Consider the following 18829-nt stretch of genomic DNA (forward strand, 5'->3'; position numbering starts at 1 on the left):
GTTCAAGGCCCAGAAAGGTAGTAAGGACATTGTTGAAATTGTCCTTGTGACATCAGTTGTTCAACCTTAATTTTATAAAGCTATGAGAATACTTTTTGTGCGCAAAGAAAACAAATTATTCAACAATTTCTTCTCTTCTGTGTCAGTCTTTAACACACATTCACAGGAGTACCATGACGGACGACGCAAAGGTCAAAGGTGAGACATATTACAGTATACCAGTTTTTATTCTTTCATATTTCTAGACCAAGAAAATTTTACTGATGATCTAGAGGGACTAAGAGAAAATGTGTGTTTGAGAATGTGTATGATTCTGTGGCAGTGTCACGGTGACATTGTCGTGACACTTTTGGGTCTTTTAAAGTGTCTTATGTTCCTCTGCATTGCAGCAGAGAGATGAAGAGAGGCGGAGGAAAATTTACCTCATTTTTCTACAATAGATAAAAGCATTATCTATTCTTTTCTTGACTTATCTGGGGTAAATTACCCAGTCTAAGTTATAACATTGCATAGGGGCATAAATATATAAGACTGCCAGGTGGCCTGATCTACTATTACACAGGAAATAGACTCATCTTCCACTTCCCTTTTATTTGCTGCTGTTTATAAATGTACACTTACATGTGTAATTCCACTTAAAATGTTACAAAGTTCTTACAGACTTTTCTTAGGTTTGTGGTGACAAGAGGAAGAAATGTGGCTTCTGTTTTACTGCTAGAAGCTGACATATAAGGCATTACTGATCTGTCAGGCAGCTGTTTACAGAGTGTGTGCATGTGTGCATCTTTGTGTGAAAGAGTGTGTCAGATGCAAAGTTTATGCAGCACTGTAAACTTCTCTCTATGCGCGCTAAAACTAATTCATCTGTGAACTTAGTTGGGCTATTTATCTAACGTTCGTTTCATAAACAGAGAAGACAAAGATGAATGATTAAACAATTTAATTAGTACTCTGGTTATTTTACACATAACAATACATTATTTATCTTTGTAGATCTGCTCAATTACAGATAAGGGGTATCAAAACAGCCCCCTCACCACCTCCAATTCTGCACCAGATATCTACACACACATAGGCTCTGCAACATACTGTTGTTTCTTTGCTTTTTTTAAATCTCACCCACACACTTAAATCTAGGACATACACTCCACAGCACTGCGGACCAAGAGGAGGAAAGCAGGACAAGACTACAAGCACACACAGAGAAGGATGTCGATTTTCACATTTTGCGTCCTTCACACCCACAGTTATGTGACCTTTCAGCGTATGTTTTATAGGTAATATTCCATGAACGGTATATAGAAACCAGACGCAGGCTCTGTTCCTCATCTCAATGCCTCTTGAATAAACTATCTATAAATCAACAGCCATTGCAATCACTGTTTCTCTTTGCATGTGTGTCCAGCTGTAGATAGACTGCTGGCATGTGTGGCAAGCTGTTTTAACATTTATTCCTTAATACTAGTGTAGTGGGTTTGTTTCTGCGTTGTGTGATGATGCAGTTGTCATGTGTTTTACTTTCGGCTTCTTGGTTTCTGTACTGAAACACAACAGACATCATTGCATACTTTTTCAATGTATATTAGTTTAACAGGAAATGCATTTAAATCTTTCATGGATCATTAAAAGTAAACTTATAACTTCAGTCAATCATAAATGTATAACTCCTAACACAGATGAAACTTTTAAACTCAGAATGCATCGTGAAATACCGAAATTCAGCAGCATACCGCACGTGTAAAAATACCGTTACCCGCAATCATACTCCGAATAAACATACTCTGTACAACATTCATAACTTGGATTTTTAATCTCTAAATAAAGCAAAGTTAACAAACAAACACGTTTCACATAGAAATTCCATAAACGATCAGTAATTAATATTTAAACACTTTTTTGAGAAGCTGATAAAACATACCTCTGATCGCCACGTCATTCCGCAAAAGAGAGAGGGCGCCCAGAAATTACATCAGCTCTACCCTCACGCTTACACACTACATAACTTGCGTGACAGCGCTTCCTGAACATTTTAGATAGATTAACAAATTCATAAAAAGGGAAAACAAAAACAATAATTCAGAAATACAAATTCACCTATATAAAGAAATGAAAATGACACTTAACATATTATGCTTGTAACCACATGACCTACATCACTCATGCAATCTCTCCTAATACAAATTTCAAAATAAAAGCCCTGTAGATTTAGTACCATTAGTTAATAGTAATTCCGATAATCTAGTGTAACAACATTACACTTGCCACATCAGCTAGTATCTATTGTTGTGTTATCAGTATGCCTATGTAGCTGTAATCATTGGAAAGCAGTTGTGCTAGTGTAGTTTTAAATTTTATTAGTAACTATTCATTGCTAGTATTTATGCTGCCTTCATGTGCTATCAGAAATTTTATACTTCTCACTTCTGAAATTGTAAATACAAGTTTGTCATGTGCTTTGTTGTTGGAAAGAATAGCAATCATGGAGGACACTGGGTTAATTCTTGCCTATATACATTTTTGAGATGACCTATTATAGCTTGTTAAAATTGCCACTTTTAGGGAATGAAATGTGCAGTTTTTGTGTTTGTCCCTTTAAATGCAAATGAGCTGGTGCTCTGGCCCCCTTTTCAGAAGAAGGCGGAGCTTCAAGAGCCTGCAAATACAAAACAGGACAATCTCACACACTAATAATTGTCAGAAACTCTAGTAGCGGTGTTCAGTCTTACATGTTTGAAACAGAATCGGTTTAGAAGTCAGTCATCTGATTGTATTGTGCATAATAAATGCACGTTTATGAATTACACAGACGGGGAGCATGGCACAATAAAAATACAACATAGCTGGTCTCATGGTGCCATTGCGTGCTATCACAAATTTTATAAGTCCCACTTGTGATTATGAGCTTGACAAATTAAAGCTGTCAACTCATGATTATTCTGGTAGCATGTGAAGGCAGCACCAGTGAAAACAGGCAGAGACAATGGTAGCTTTAGCAACATTATACAACATAACGCGTGATACTTACTTTGTCTGGAGCTGATGTTCACGCATGAAGCATTGGTATTGATCCCTAAACATACCTTTACACAAATGGGCAGGATTTCTCCCTACAATGATGTGTACATAGGGAGAAATCTGGAATTGCATGTTCAGAGATACTGTTTACGATTTATTGGGATTATATAAAAAACCAGAGGGTGGATTTTTACCATTACAGGCTGGTTGTTTTCACACACTGTGGCCACACAACTGTTTTCAAACACCTTATAAAAGTGTTTTTTTTTTTTTTTTTTTTTGCATAATAGGTCCAATGTTTAGGGCCTGTCAGTGTTATCAAAATGATCTAGCTTCCCAGTCGTAAATACAACCTTTAGACTCCACTCATGTCCAGTTTCCGATTAGGGAATTTGGCATTATTTGAACTTGGCAACTATGGCATTATTTCAATAGTAACTTGTAGAGTACTTCTTCATCACATACTATACTCAGTGTTGGAGGAAACGCATTACAAGTAACGCGAGTTACATAATAATATTACTTTTTAAAGTAACTAGTAAAGTAACACATTACTTTTGAATTTCTAAGAAAATATCTGAGTTACTTGTTCAAATAAGAAATGGCAATTACTTTTCTCCCCATTTATTGATTGACAAGTCTCCTGTCGGGAAATTGGGAGTAAACATAATGTATTCTAGACTAAATGTGAACATGCATTAATTCATCTCACTCACAAAAAACAAATTCAGTATTCCTCAAAATGAATAAAAACAGTGAAATGCAAACTCCGAATATGATGCAACCCTGCAGTAATTAAATATGTTAAATAAAACAAATGAAGAGTTCAGATGCAAAACCAGCTAAATCCATCTGACGTCTTTCTTTAAAAAATGCCTTTTTATTAGGCTCAGATGTATAGGTTTCAATGTAAGTACCGGTACTTCTGATTGGGCTGAGGCTGGTATTTTAGCGAGTTTGAAGAAAAAAATATTTGATAAATGTATAATATGTGTCGAGAGCATTCACTCAGTATCATAATCTCATTTTTGACCGAGATGGCTTTTAGCTGGTTTTGCATCTGAACTCTTCAAATATCCTTTATGTATTTAATCCCATTTTATTAACCAGTGTCTTTGCTGCTGACCTTCCATGATGCAATTCAGCCATACTAATAAGCAAAAATTAACATTTGTGCTTAATTTTTTTTTTTTAACTGAAGAGTGATCTCCTACATAAATGTAATTTTCTTTCAGCCTGAGATGAATTCATTTCACTTTTGGTGTAAAAGAGCTTTTACATTAGAATGGTTTTATATTAAAAACAAAGAAGCAAGCTCCGCCCAGATTTTAAAAGTAACGCAAAAGTAACGTAACACATTACTTTCGTAATTAGTTACTTTTTCAGGGAGTAAGGCAAAATTACAATGCATTACTTTTAAAAGTAACTTTCCCCAACACTGGCTATACTTATTTGCTACTAGCCACTACTACAATGTGAAAGAATTATGAATATATGTTGAAATGGCTTGCCATAGGTTTGCTCTCAATAGTGGGGCATCTAGAGGTACACTACCAGTCCCCTTCACATGAGCCCTTCGCAAAGAGGTCACTCACATACACACTGGACGGACTGGTACAGACTCTAAAATGCACCTGCACTCTCTGTTTAGCGCAATGGCTTACTAAAGTGTCGTCCGAGCGCGGATGCTATCCGCGAAAAAGAGAGCACCTGTGCGACGTCACTCCGCCCTACTTTACTCAGAACTCCACGAACGATTTGTACTTCCTCAAACGGCTCAATCACTGAAGCGAGCAGGCGTCTCAGAGAAAAGTCCGCGTCTTCCGGAGGAGAGGTAAGAAGTTAACAGAGCTTCTTTGCTTGTTTTCTGATCGAATATTGCTTAGTCGTGACAGAACTTTAGTAATGTTGCGCTTTTGAGTGACTCATTTTCTTCGCTGATGTTTTAGCGATTGATGCGCTGAACGCATTCGAGCGACGCGTGCGGAGGCAGTATGTGTTTTTAGATACATCAGACCTCAGTCCTTGCTTTAAATGACTTTATGTTTTCCAAACAACCTTAAACATATCTTTATAGTGTTAGAATGATCTAAAAAGGACGCAGTTTCACACATTAGTGTAATGTTATGCCGCTGCCTACTGGACCTTGACAGAATTGATGTTTTCACACTAAGTCCTGCTAGACAACACTTCTCTGTGGTTAAAGAGCCAACTGAGGTTGTGTCTCAAAAATACTTAGTGACCTACCTAGACAGCGTTTTATACATTCCAGGCGAGTTCGCAGTCAGCTGGTGATAGTCAAAAATCCTGCAAGCGCTTGTGTTTACACTATGTAGTTTGTTACACAGAACTGTTAGTGAAATCTTTTTAGTAAGATGTTTATAGTTAATAATCAGCCACAGTTTGTCACATTGAGGGGTCTAAAATGCCACTGACACAGTCCTGTGCAAAATATCAATGATTATTGATCAAATACACAAAACAGAGCATGGTTCTGGTTGAGATGATTAAGTGAGTGTGTGTGTATTGGGGCATGGTGGAAATTGTTACGCACATTTTGCAGTAATTTTAGTTGTTGTCAGTGGTTTGTTGACATATTTCAGTTAATTTCCTTTAATATTAGCTATCCACTAACATGTGACTGACATGATAACTCTTTGCAGTGGAGACACATCCTGCTGTGGTTTACACCATACCACTGTTTCATTCTGTTCAAGGGTGTCGATAGTTCCTTCCTGTCCCGTACATTAGATGTTGTGTTATATGACTGTGGACACAAGTGATGAAACCTGCTGTTCCTTTTGACGTCAGTGAACTGAAAGACCCCAGAATTGTCATGCACAAATTATATATTTCATGCACTTGAAAGTAGCACTAACATATATTCCATCAGATGTGCTAAGATGGATTTTGTTTATATGCTTTATGTATATAACTAGATTTCAGTTATGCAGTTGCTAAAGTCTTCTGATTTTTATATGGTTGCTAGGGTGGTTTCTATGTGGTTGCTTACAGGCCAATTCAAATTAAGACACTCTTATTTCTAATCTAAAATCCTAATATGCTAATCCAAATATTTAACACATCTTAATCTCCTAAGGTTGCACCATGTGAGATTTCCGTAGCCTGAACAGTGCAAGATCAATTAGGCTGATGATACACGGGGCAGCTTTTTGTGAGCAGTGTTGCTTTGTCGCTTTCCCGTTGAGAGTGAGTAACAGTTTTATAACTGGATAATTTAGATCGGTCGTAGACCCTGTGGAACCTGGTCGCCCGTTGCCCGCAACATCGCTCGAAGAGTTGCACCGTGTATCATCAGCCTGAAAGAGAGAGTTCGCCCATTAATTAAAATTCTGTCGTCATTTACTCATCCTCAAGTACTCCCAAACCTGTATGGCTTCCTTTTCGTCTGTGGAACATAGAACAAAAAAAGATATTTTGAAGAAGTCAGTGGGAACTGAAATGGTTTGGTTGATAACACTCTTCAAAATTTCGTCTGCAGAAATAAAGATAATTATACAGGTTTAGGACTACATGATTAGTAAATAATGAGAGAAATTTCATTTTTGGGTCGAGTGTTCTTATAGAAGTAGTTAGATACTTAGGGTCAGGGATTTGAGCAAACCACTAATTCTAGGTATGAGCAATAGTACTAGTTTACTTAACATAGCTATGCACACACAAACACACTTCTTACACGCTTGTAATTGTGTTTTAGCTCTTATTATGGCTTATTTTGAGGTTTATGTGAGCAAACATTGTCTTAGCACTCATTTTAACTTGGTATGTTCAGGAAAGCACATGGAGCCTGTTAACCACACCTGCCTACCCAACATCCCACCATCGCTATCTCTGTCCTTCTCTCTGTTTTTCTCAGTTTCACACTTATACTAACACAGGTCCACAGGCTCTTCTAGTCTTTTTTTGGCTGATTTTGGCTGAACAGGATTGATGATGCATGTGTGAATATCTAGAGAGGCTCTGACTGATGTGACATGGATTGTTTCAAAATCAATTTTGTACTGTGCTGCAAGCTTATGTTATTGACACATTCTGCCACCCAACTGATTCGCTAGCTCTCACACACACACAAACACAAGCAGGGATTTAGATTTTCACATGAGATGCTGCAATGTGTTTGGATGTTTCGGTGCTGGTTTCGGACATGTTTCAACAAGTGCGCTTCCTACATGAACTGCAGCAGAAGTGTGTGTGTGTATGTGTGTGTATGGGTGTGTTCAAATCTCTCTCTCCCTGTCTTTCGTATTCTTACACACTCTTTAGTAATACAGTCTAAGTACAGTCACTGCAACACAACAAACAAGTTTGTTATGAAGTTTCTGTGTTCCAGTCACAGCCTGAGTCATGTCATTGGTTTTCGACAGAAGTGGGTGGAGTCCTGATGTTATAAAAGGACGATCAATTGCAGCCACAATTATTACTGTAACCTATAAACCTCATCTGGGTCATGTTCCAAATATTCTGATCCACAATAATAAAGCAAGATCATGTAGAAGTAAACATGATGAGTGAAGCGTTGTTACAGATGACCAGGAGTGCTTTTCCTGTTGCATGAGAATTAAACCAAGGAATTTTAGCAAAAGGGCATTGAAATATAATAATGAAATATATTGGCCATTCTACAGAATAGATGCAAACTGCTGTCCCACAACCAAAAAACACATTTAAACACATAAAAGTATTCAAATCTTACATGTTTATGTTTCTTATAGCTACATGGTGAGAAGATAGTCGCCATCATTTTGAGGTAAATGTGTTCAAAAGTCTGAAAACTCTGTGTGTAACTTTTAAAAATGGTACTATAATTAAACAAACTTTTTTTGGGAGTTATTCCATAACATTTTGTTTTTGTATGTCTGCAACTATTCAGAAATGTGCTAGGTTACCATGTACTTATCAGTATCTTTGAGTAAAGTTTCAGTAGTGAAGTCTTTGTTTTTTGGACATTATCCCATAAAATTGTCAGTACTGAAACATTTGGTGAAGTTTCAGTAGTGACATCTTTGTTTTTTAGGGTTTTATCCCATAAAATTGTCACTACTGTAACAGTCACAACCGAAACATGTCATCATTGTTTCATTAGTGACAAAAAAGGAAAACATAATCCTTTATTTGGGGCAAATAAACAATTTTAGCACAATAGTGCATATTTTTTATTATTTTCGCATGTTTTAGTAGTGTTTTAGTGTATGGGTTAAAATTCTGGAATGTGATGTGGTCGCTACCAAAACATTAGCGTCACTAGTGAAAATGTGCTGTCACAACCAAAACATGGGATGTTTTGTCAAAAATAAAGTATACTGAATTTTCAACTAAGATGTTATGATAGTGTTTGGTTCAATGTATATTTAAACTAATGTATCCCAAAGTTTGAAATCAGTATGATCAACAAATCTCATAAATCACACTTGAAATATTGTTAAAATTGCAACTGTTGTTGATTTACCTCTGAAAACTTTTTAATAAAAAAAAAAAAAAAACATATTTACAAGAAAGATGTAAGCAAACTCTTAACAGGTCAATAAAACCCTTATTAAATTATGTATTACTGTGGTTCTGTGTACCTTGAATGTTATACAGTTTGCATACATACAAGAATTTTTCTGACTTTGAAACAATTCTGTAGAATGGCCCATATATATTTAATTTGCAATTAAATTTATTTGTTTTTAATCTTAGTCACTGGGTTGTATTTAAAGGGCAATACCAAACAAAATATCCTACAACGCCTTAGTAGCTATTAGTTAAACCAATAACAATATAGGTTAACCACACTTTTACACACAGACAACTCTCATGCACTAAATGTGTCACATCATATGAAAATTCAATCTTTGCAAATAGAGTTATATTTGTAACCTTCAGAAATCAAAACTTTATTCCTGAAACACCTTCTGATGTACTGATGTCTGCACTGACACATCATTGTCTATTTGGTACATAGAAATTTGGTCCATCCATTCAGTGCGAGGTAACATGAAGAAACTGTTAAACTTTTACTTCTAAACACTGGAAATGCTAATGAGAAAAGTTAAATTATGATGGTTTTGCTTGTGTGTTTCACCTGCCTCTCCACATACCTTTCTGAAGAATCCCAGTGTTAGAAACTGCAGCTCAAGTATTTTTATTTCAGGGTCGCTGATCATGTCAGTCTGATCATTTCAGCATGGATTGTTTTCTGAACCAAAAAGAAACCAACAGAGCAGCAGCTTTTGAAAAAAAAAAATACAGTGAAGCACTCAATCTCATTTACATCTAAAAGGGCATTTGCATTGAAGCCTAAAAGGCAGAGCAAAAAAGAGTCCCTGATTAATACTAAAGGTCAGAGAGAGGGTGGATGACTATTTTTGGTGATAATTGATTACAAGTAACATAACAGCATTATAAAGCTACTAGGAGAGCAATAGAGTGAATATTAGATTTAATGATAGCATTTCCTGTGCAAGCATATATGCTTGCATGAACAAACTGTAGGTTCCTGTTTGTGACCAAATATAATTTAGTTTGTGTTTTAGCATTACTGCATAGAGCATTAAAGAAAATATTTTGCTGCTTTGCTGAACATATCAACAAAAGCGTCAATAAAGTCATAAGAATTTTGCTTGTCTGTATCTTTTTTTAGGCTGTGCCTGAGGGGTTGCCATGGCCCCTTTCCTGAGGATTGCGTTTAATGCCTATGATCTTGGCACATTCTCGCCAATGGCTGAGGCACCATTCTGTGCCGTCAAAATGAAAGAAGCTCTCAGCACTGGTGAGTAAATGTGTGTATGCAGTTATGTGTGTATAATAGGTTTCAAGTGCATGGCTATGTTTGGAATGGCGTGCTGCCATGCTTCTTGCGCTGTTTTTGCAGTAGACTGTATGTACACAGAACGACATGCAAATCCTCCATCTGCATAGAACTGGATTACCTACTTAATGAGTATTTTAGAACAGAGCACACTGCCTGGAATATTGTTCATCACAATGCAATACACCCTTACTTGACCTCAATTTCCATGTGATTAAAAGTGATATCACTTGCATAGTTTAATATAATTTTTCTGGCTGACTAATGTATCAAAACTGGCAAGAATTAACTGACTTACGTCCAATATTTCCCCTTTTTCTTTTAAGACCGAGGAAAAACATTGATCCAGAAGAAGCCCACTATGTATCCTGCTTGGCGATCCACTTTTGATGCACATATTTATGAGGGACGTGTCATACAAATACTACTGATGAGAACTGCAGAGGAACCTTTAGCAGAAGTTACTGTGGGTGTGTCTGTGTTGGCAGAGCGATGCAAGAAGGCAAATGGACGTGCAGAGTTTTGGGTATGTGATGATATGTGGTGATGTCTATACGTTTGTATGAGTGTCAGTGTTTGCATTTTTACAGTTAATGTTATTGTCTTGCTTCATTTCAGGTTGATTTGCAGCCTTCAGGGAAGGTTATGATGTCTGTACAGTTCTTTTTGGAGGATACAGATGCAAGTAAGACATGATCATACTTTCACTTAAATAAACACTCTTTATCTCTTACTGTACAGTGATTTAACGTTCACAATGAGGTGTATATACAATGCCAGTCAAAAGTTTTTGAACAGTAAGATTTTTAATGTTTTTTTGAAAGAAGTCTTTTCTGTTCACCAAGCCTGCATTTATTTGATCCTAAATACAGCAAAAACAGTAATATTGCAAAATATTTTACAGCAAAAACTGTACAATTTTGAAATGTTTTTACTATTTAAAATAACTGTAATTTTATTCCTGTGATCAAAGCTACATTTTCAGCATCATTACTCCAGTCTTCATTGTCACATGATCCTTCAGAAATCACTGTAATATGCTGATTTGCTGTTCAAGAAACATTTTTGTTATTATTATTATTATCATCAATGAATTTTTTTTTATCTTTGATAATTAGAAAGATCCAAAGATCCTTTTTTTTTTTTTTTTAAGAAATTAATAATTTTATTTAGCAAGGATGCTTTAAACTGATCAAAAGATTTCTATTTTAGATAAATGCTGTTCTTCTGACTTTTCTATTCATCAAAGAAACCTGAAATAAATTCTACTCAGCTGTTTTCAACATAATAATAAATAAATGTTTTTTGAGCAGCAAATCAGAATATTAGAATGATTTCTGAAGGATCATGTGATAAGTAATGATGCTAAAAAATCAGCTTTGTATTCACAGGAATAAATTAAATTTAAAATATATTCAAATGGAAAGTTATTTCAAATAGTATTTTACTGTTTTTGCTGTATTTTGGTTTAAATAAATGTAGGCTTGGTAAGCAGAAGAGACTTCTTTAAAAAAAAACATTAAAAATCTTAATGTTCAAAAACTGTTGACTGATAGTGTACTAAATACATTTCTCATCATTTGCCAGCAAACTGAACACAATAAAAATTGCTGTCCTCATTTCCAAGTATTTTTCCAAAAAAGAACTAAAAGAATCAACTTAAGACTGGAGTGCCACTCTTATAAAAATGTAATTTCTATAAAAGCTGCTAGATCTAAAGAGAGTTATTCATATTATACCTAACCAGTTTAGTACATCCACCCTGAGTTAGTGTGTCAGTAATAGGACACGGGCGTTATACCTCAGTGCCACCCTTGAGCTCCTTCTCAATAGACGTTTCAACCCCTGCTTGAATCTAACCTATTGCCGTCAGCAGTGGGAGGGGTCATGTGTGTATGGGCGTGTGTGAAGCCATTTGGATTTCCCTTTAAAGTTCTGTGGACAGGAATGTCTCTGAGCATGTCAGAACAGCGTGTTCCTGCATTACACTGGGATGTCTTCAAATATCTGTGTCTCTTCTTTTTTGTGTTTTATTGTTTTTAGAATGCAAAAGGTTTAATTGGAGATTTGCGAACATTTATTTGATCAAAATAGAGTAAAAACAGTCATATTGTGAAATGTTATTACTATTTAAAATAACGGTTAATGCAAATAATTGTGAAATAACTATTTGAATATATTTTAATTTTAATTTTAATTTTTTTCATAATTCTTAAAAGAACAATGTTTATTTAAATTACAAATATTTTTAACAGTGGAAAAATCTTTACTACCACTTTTAATCAATTTAATGCATTTGCTGAATAAAACAATTCCTTTAATAAAACTTACTAGCCCCAAACATTTGAATACTATGTTTTCACTGCTACCTAATCTATGCGTTGATTAAATAACTAGTTGATTATTCAGACTTAAAGAAGCCTTGCCCAGTATAATTAGGCGGGTTGTGAATTTACTGGTTGATCCTAGTCAGTTGTGTTTCTTAGGTAATGCTTACATGAGATGCTTGTTAAATTTCTTACATTTTTTGTATATGTGTATATAGATTATATATATATGTGTATATATATATATATATATATATATATATAAAATCTATTTCCAGGACATAAAAATTGTATTAAATTACTGTTAAAAAGTGATCAGCTTGATTCTGCTTCTAGCCTCTTTTGTTTTTTTCATTTGCTCTCAGATTGTCGTCAGTCAGTAGTGTCGGAAGAGGAGGCACCAACTCTCAATCGCCGTCGTGGAGCCATTAAACAGGCGAAGATACACTTCATCAAAAACCATGAGTTCATTGCCACCTTCTTCAGACAGCCCACCTTCTGCTCTGTCTGCAGAGATTTTGTTTGGTCAGTACTGATTATTCAGTTATAAGATTTAACTAAGTTAATTAAGAGCTTTATAACTCAGGGGTACTCATAATTTTGTCTTTTGCTGCCTAGGGGTCTTAACAAGCAAGGTTACAAGTGTAGACGTAAGTATATTTTGTTTTTGTTTTTTTTTTGTTATCCTAAATACTTCCCTAAAAGCAGACATGCATCACAGAGACGTCCATTTGATGTCTGCATTTACATCTGCAAGGTGTATTTTTTAGAGTGTTTGCTCATCTGCAATATGTCTATAGGACGTTTCCTATCAAATGTCAAATAGACGTCTATTAGATGTCTTTAAGAGGTTTATGATTTAGAATGTATGTAAACCGTCTGTCAGATGCTGTACACAGCAGATGCTTTCCAGATCAAGTGATCTTTAACAGACATCTTGCAGACATATGTGTGTGCTTTTTGGGTTGTCCACATACATCCAGAATTTGTTTTAGTAAAAATGTGGGAATACATGAATGGATTGCTTTCCATTGTTCAGTGTTTAACTGTTTTATTTAAAATATTGAAAGTCCCAATGTCTAATCCCTCTTAAAAAATACATGTAATTATTTCTCCACCAGAATGCAATGCAGCCATCCACAAGAAGTGTATTGATAAAATTATTGGAAGGTGCACTGGCACTGCAGCCAATAGTCGAGACACCATGGTTTGTAGTCTATGACACTATTTTTTCAAATGTAATTTTATTGCGCGATTGGATATTTAAAGTTTTTGTCTGCCTACAGTTTCAAAAGGAGCGTTTTAAGATTGACATGCCCCATCGCTTTAAGACCTACAACTACATGAGCCCCACCTTTTGCGACCATTGTGGTAGTCTGCTGTGGGGTCTTGTCAAACAGGGCCTCAAATGCGAGGGTGAGTACACTGTGTGTGGATATATATGTATTGGAAAGGCACAAAATTAAAAGGATAGTTCACCCAAAGATTAAAATTCTGTCATTAATTAGTCACCCTTGTGTCGTTCCAAACCCGTAAGACCTTCGTTCATCTTCTGAACACAAATTAAGATATTTTTGATTAAATCTGAGAGCTTTCTGACCCTCCATAGACAGCAATGCAACTGACACGTTCAAGGCCCGGAACAATAGTAAGGACATTGTTACAACAGTCCTTGTGACATCAGTGGTTCAACCTTAATGTTATGAAGCTACGAGAATAACATTTGTGCACAAAGAAAACAAAAATAACGTCTTTATTCAATTTATTTTCTTCCGTGTCAGTCTTCGACGTGTGTTCACAAGAGTATCATGATGCATGATACTCTTGTGGGAAGAGAAGAATTTGTTGAATATTTGTTGAATTTGTTTTTTTAAGTATTCTCGTCGCTTCATAACATTACAGCTGACCGCTGATGTCACATGGACTATTTTAACAATGTTCTTACTATCTTTCTGGGCTTGAACGTGTCAGTTGCATTGGTCTTTATGCAGGGTCAAAGCTCTTGGATTTCATCAAAACTATCTTAATTTGTGTTCTGAAGATAAATTAAGGTCTTACAGGTTTGGAACGACAAATTTTTGGGTGAACTTTTCTTTTAACTGTTAGCCATTATCTGTTTACATTGTGGTTTAAAGCGTTTTAGTATTTATAAATACTTAAAATCACAGTCAGTAACTCTGTAAACTGGTTAGTTATAATTACTTGGTAAATACACCCTTTTGTTATTTGGTCTTAATGTTGGACCCTGAATATGTGTTTGCAATCATCTCTTCTCTTTCAGACTGCTCCATGAATGTCCATCATAAATGCCAGACTAAAGTGGCCAACCTGTGTGGCATCAACCAGAAACTACTGGCAGAGGCTCTTACTCAAGTCTCAACTGTAAATATTAATGTTTGCACAAGCTCTAATTATGAGGCACTTATATACTATAAACTCTATTTCAACACATTAATGCTGTTGTGTTTTAAAGTTTGTGTATGTTTGTCGTCATAGAAATCCACTAAGCGACCTGAAAGCAACTCGCAGAGCAACACACAGGATGTTGGTGTTTACCAGGATTTTAATAAAGGTCCTGATGTTAGTGGTAAGTGTGACTGGTGATAACTAATTGTGAAAATTATTAAAAATAAAATTCTGATTTGACAGCAATTTAATTTCGTAGATGGGGCTCCTTATGGCCGTCTGTGGGAGGGTTTGAGTCCTCGTCCCGCGTCTCGAATCACCCACCAAATGCGTGTTACTGCTGAGCATTTCACTTTCCATAAAGTCCTGGGCAAGGGAAGCTTTGGCAAGGTAACAAACAACTTCTCTCTCGATTAAATGCACTTGTGCTTAGGGTCAAACACTAAACATGTTCATCGTCTTTCTCTCGCCAGGTGCTGTTGGCTGAACTAAAGGGCACTGGTGAATGGTTTGCAGTGAAGGCGTTAAAGAAAGATGTGGTGTTGATGGATGACGATGTGGAGTGCACCATGGTAGAAAAACGAGTGCTGGCTCTCGCCTGGGATAATCCGTTTCTTACACACCTCTACTCCACTTTTCAAACCAAGGTACACACACATTTACGCAAAAACAACCACTTTACCGCAGCTCCACCTGCTCTACAGGGTCTCTAAATCTTAGTAACATTTTAATGGAGAATGTCATAAATGGTTTTTAACTGCTAGCTGTAAAAATATTTTAAAAATTTGTTTATCTTTAACAGGAGCACTTATTCTTTGTGATGGAGTATCTGAATGGAGGAGACTTGATGTTTCATATACAAGAAAAGGGGCGTTTTGATCTGTACAGAGCCACGTATGTCACACATATGAATAAAAAGTAGTTTCTATAATATAGAAATTTAGTTGAACCCTTGAGTTAACAGGTGCATGTGGCATTTAAATGGCACCAAAGTAATTGTTCTGAATCGACTTCTCCTGCCAGGTTCTATGGAGCTGAAATAGTGTGTGGCCTGCAGTTTCTCCATTCCAAAGGCATTATTTACAGGTGCAAAGAACTATTGCTTTGTTATATTTATTAAAGGAAAAGTTCCATTCCAGAATAAAAATGTCATGATCTACTCACCCCCATTTCATCCAAGACGATCATGTCTTTCTTCAGTCGCAAAGAAACTAAGTTTTTGAGGAAAACATTCCACGGTTTTTCTCCATATAGTGGACTTCAGTGGTGGCCAGCGGTTTGAATGTCCAAATTGCAGTTTCAGTGCTTCAAAGAGCTTTTCATGATCCCAACCGATGCATAAAGGTCTTATTTAGCAAAACAATCTGTCAGTTTCTTAAAAAAAATTACATTTATATACTTTTTAAAGGAACACTCTACTTTTTTTTTTTTTTTTTTTTTTTTTTTTTTTTGAAAATAGGTTAATTTTCCATTTTCCGAGCATAGCTTAGCATAGTTCATTGAATCTAGTAAGTTAGCAGTATAGTTCCTAGCCATATCAGCCTAGAATTTCCCAACTTTTCATTTTCCATCAGTCTTAGTACACCATGTAACTACAGAAGAGTGAAGTTGACAAATATCAAAACTCTTTGGTCATTTTTGAGCGAGATGTTAACGGTCTAATTAAATTCAATAAACTATGCTAAGCTACGCTAAAAGTGCTACCGCCACTTTTAGAGATTGGCTGGATGGATTTGAAAACGGTAAAACTCAACTGTTTAGCTCTAGCTCTATTTTCAAAAAAAGTGGAGTGTTCCTTTAACTACAAATGCAGTCTTGCAAAAGCTCCACTTCACGCATTATGTAATTATGCATGCATGACATAGGTGGAAGTACCGACCCAGTGTTTACAAAGTGAACGTGGAAAGAAAGTCAAACACCCTTTACAAAAAAAGGTGAAACAAAGATGTCAGATGATGTTAAAGTTGGAAGAGAAAATGAGATGGAGTTCTTCGCCCTACCCTATCTTTTACTATCTAACCACGCATGACATTTCTGTAATGCATGAAGATGAGCATTTTTAATTTTTTTTAAAGAAAACGGCCAATCGTTTCACTAGGTAAGAACCTATTCCTCAGCTGGGATCGTGTAGAGCCGTTTGAAGCTGCAGTGAATCTGCAATTTGGACCTTCAACCTGTTGGCCACCATTGAAGACCACTATATGGGGAAAAAAAATTCTAAATTGTTTTCCTTAAAAAAATAGCATGAACATCTTGGGTGGCATGGGGGTGAGTAAATTATTAGGAAATATTTATTCTGGAAGTGAACTTCTCCTTTAATTACTCCACTCAGAATTCACAGAAAGGCTTTCACAATTTTCACAATTGCTCTCCTTTTGCCAGGGATCTCAAGCTGGATAATGTGATGTTAGATGGAGAAGGTCACATAAAAATAGCTGATTTTGGAATGTGTAAAGAGAATGTGTTTGGAGACAATCGGGCCACAACCTTCTGTGGAACTCCAGATTATATTGCTCCTGAGGTATGAAACGCACTTTGACGTTGGTTGCTTGGTTCATTCTCAGAATGGCAATGGCCTGGTATTGACCTGATGTGTTTGTGTGTGGGAAATCACAGATTCTGCTCGGTCAGCAGTACTCGTTTTCAGTAGACTGGTGGTCGTTTGGCGTGCTGGTGTATGAGATGCTGATCGGTCAGTCTCCGTTCCACGGTGACGACGAGGACGAGCTGTTTGAATCGATCAGAATGGACACGCCTCATTATCCCCGTTGGATCACAGTGGACACTCGAGACATGCTAGAAAGGGTACACTTGCACAAATACACAATTAAAAACAACACAGATTAAATTTCTGAAATTACACTATTTATCGTTTTTGTTTCATGTGTTTGCAGCTGTTTGAGCGTGACCCATCACGCCGTTTAGGAATTGTGGGTAATATACGAGGACACCTATTCTTCAAGACTGTCAACTGGTCTGCTTTAGAAAGGAAAGAAGTTGAGCCCCCCTTCAAACCAAAAGTGGTATGTTTTGACTGTCGTATCTTATTCTCCTATTTTATCATCTTTCTCTATATTCTCATTGTCTTTTTTTATTATATTGCAGAAAGCTCCAAATGACTGCAGTAACTTTGACCGGGAGTTTTTGAGTGAGAAACCCCGTCTCTCACACTGCGAGAAAGGCCTGATCGATTCCATGGACCAGAGCGCTTTTGCTGGCTTCTCGTTCATTAATCCAAAAATGGAGCATCTTCTACAAAAGTGACACACTTACAATGTGGTCAAAATGATAAAGATCTATTATGTTCATGTGATTGTAGTATTGAGCCAGTTTATTGCTCTAACCAAACCAACCGTGAGCACGCTCCCATTTCTTCCTTTAAAAGAACTGAACGCTAACCTTCTGAAAGAAGACAGGCCTCTTGTAACCTAATATATATTTTGAGCCTCCTCATGTTGCATCAGTGAGATTGCAGCCTTGTTGGATTTTAGGGTGCACCAATCTCAATGCAATTTTTAACTTGTCCTTTGCAAAGTTAGGATGTCTAAAAATAGCTTTGCTGGGTTAGTACAAACTTGACAGTTGAATGCAGGAAGTGTGCTGTTTGTTCAGTTTGGGAAAAGAGCAATTCAAAGAAGTGTACAAAAATAAATTAGGTCAGAGATTATATACAAGTATTGTTTAAATCTGTATGTGCATGCTACAGTCATGGATTATGTTGTACATTTCTGCTGTGAACTGTGTGTCTGTGTGTTTGTGGGTTAATTATGTTCGAACAAAGGATCAGAATTAGTGTTGAATGTGTGCTTTGTAAGTGTTGAAAATATTGTGTTTTAAGTAGTTTGAGAACAATGTGTATATTCGATACAGAAACATAGCTATCTTAGCTCTGAGAGTGTCGTCTGTTTGTGTGTGTGTTTTAGTGTGTATATTGTTGCATTTAAGGTGTTTTTATAAAATGTACTTATTAAGAGACCACATGATCAAATGCCGTACATGACTCTGTCTTAAGATAAGAAATTTCACACGGTCCAATAAAAATTTTGATGGTGAAAAAACTGACTTGGACTAAGATTTATTTGGAGATTTTACTGGAGACTGATTTAGATTTAGTTTTTAGAATGTCACTTGCATTTTATGTTTGATTTTTACACAGAAATCAGAAAAAACATCAGTATAATAATTTTAGTTAAAATATGAACTAAAAAATTTATTTCTGACTTTTTGTACAAAGAGGTTCACATGGTCAGTGTCACACATTTACATATCT

General features: G+C 36.1%; 1 protein-coding gene across 2 annotated transcripts; it reads left to right on the plus strand.

Moving 5' to 3' along the window:
* Positions 1 to 4603: 4603 nt before the first annotated feature.
* Positions 4604 to 17869, plus strand: prkcda (protein kinase C, delta a). 2 transcript variants are annotated; one of them, XM_051113034.1, is made up of 18 exons: positions 4604 to 4849; positions 9659 to 9787; positions 10153 to 10352; positions 10445 to 10511; positions 12519 to 12678; positions 12772 to 12803; positions 13275 to 13360; positions 13440 to 13569; positions 14435 to 14535; positions 14650 to 14740; positions 14819 to 14949; positions 15033 to 15206; positions 15362 to 15453; positions 15583 to 15645; positions 16942 to 17080; positions 17176 to 17364; positions 17454 to 17582; positions 17665 to 17869. In XM_051113034.1, exons 2-18 carry the CDS (start codon positions 9679 to 9681, stop codon positions 17821 to 17823), a joined length of 2052 nt encoding a protein of 683 aa, XP_050968991.1. In that variant the 5' UTR covers positions 4604 to 4849; positions 9659 to 9678; the 3' UTR covers positions 17824 to 17869. The 2 variants fall into 2 exon arrangements, with proteins under 2 accessions (XP_050968991.1, XP_050968992.1); XM_051113035.1 differs by lacking the exon at positions 4604 to 4849 and adding an exon at positions 7760 to 7783.
* The last annotated feature ends 960 nt before the right edge of the window (positions 17870 to 18829 follow it).

The sequence above is a fragment of the Labeo rohita genome, chromosome 6, assembly GCF_022985175.1.
Source record: "Labeo rohita strain BAU-BD-2019 chromosome 6, IGBB_LRoh.1.0, whole genome shotgun sequence".
Taxonomy (NCBI): Eukaryota; Metazoa; Chordata; class Actinopteri; order Cypriniformes; family Cyprinidae; genus Labeo; species Labeo rohita.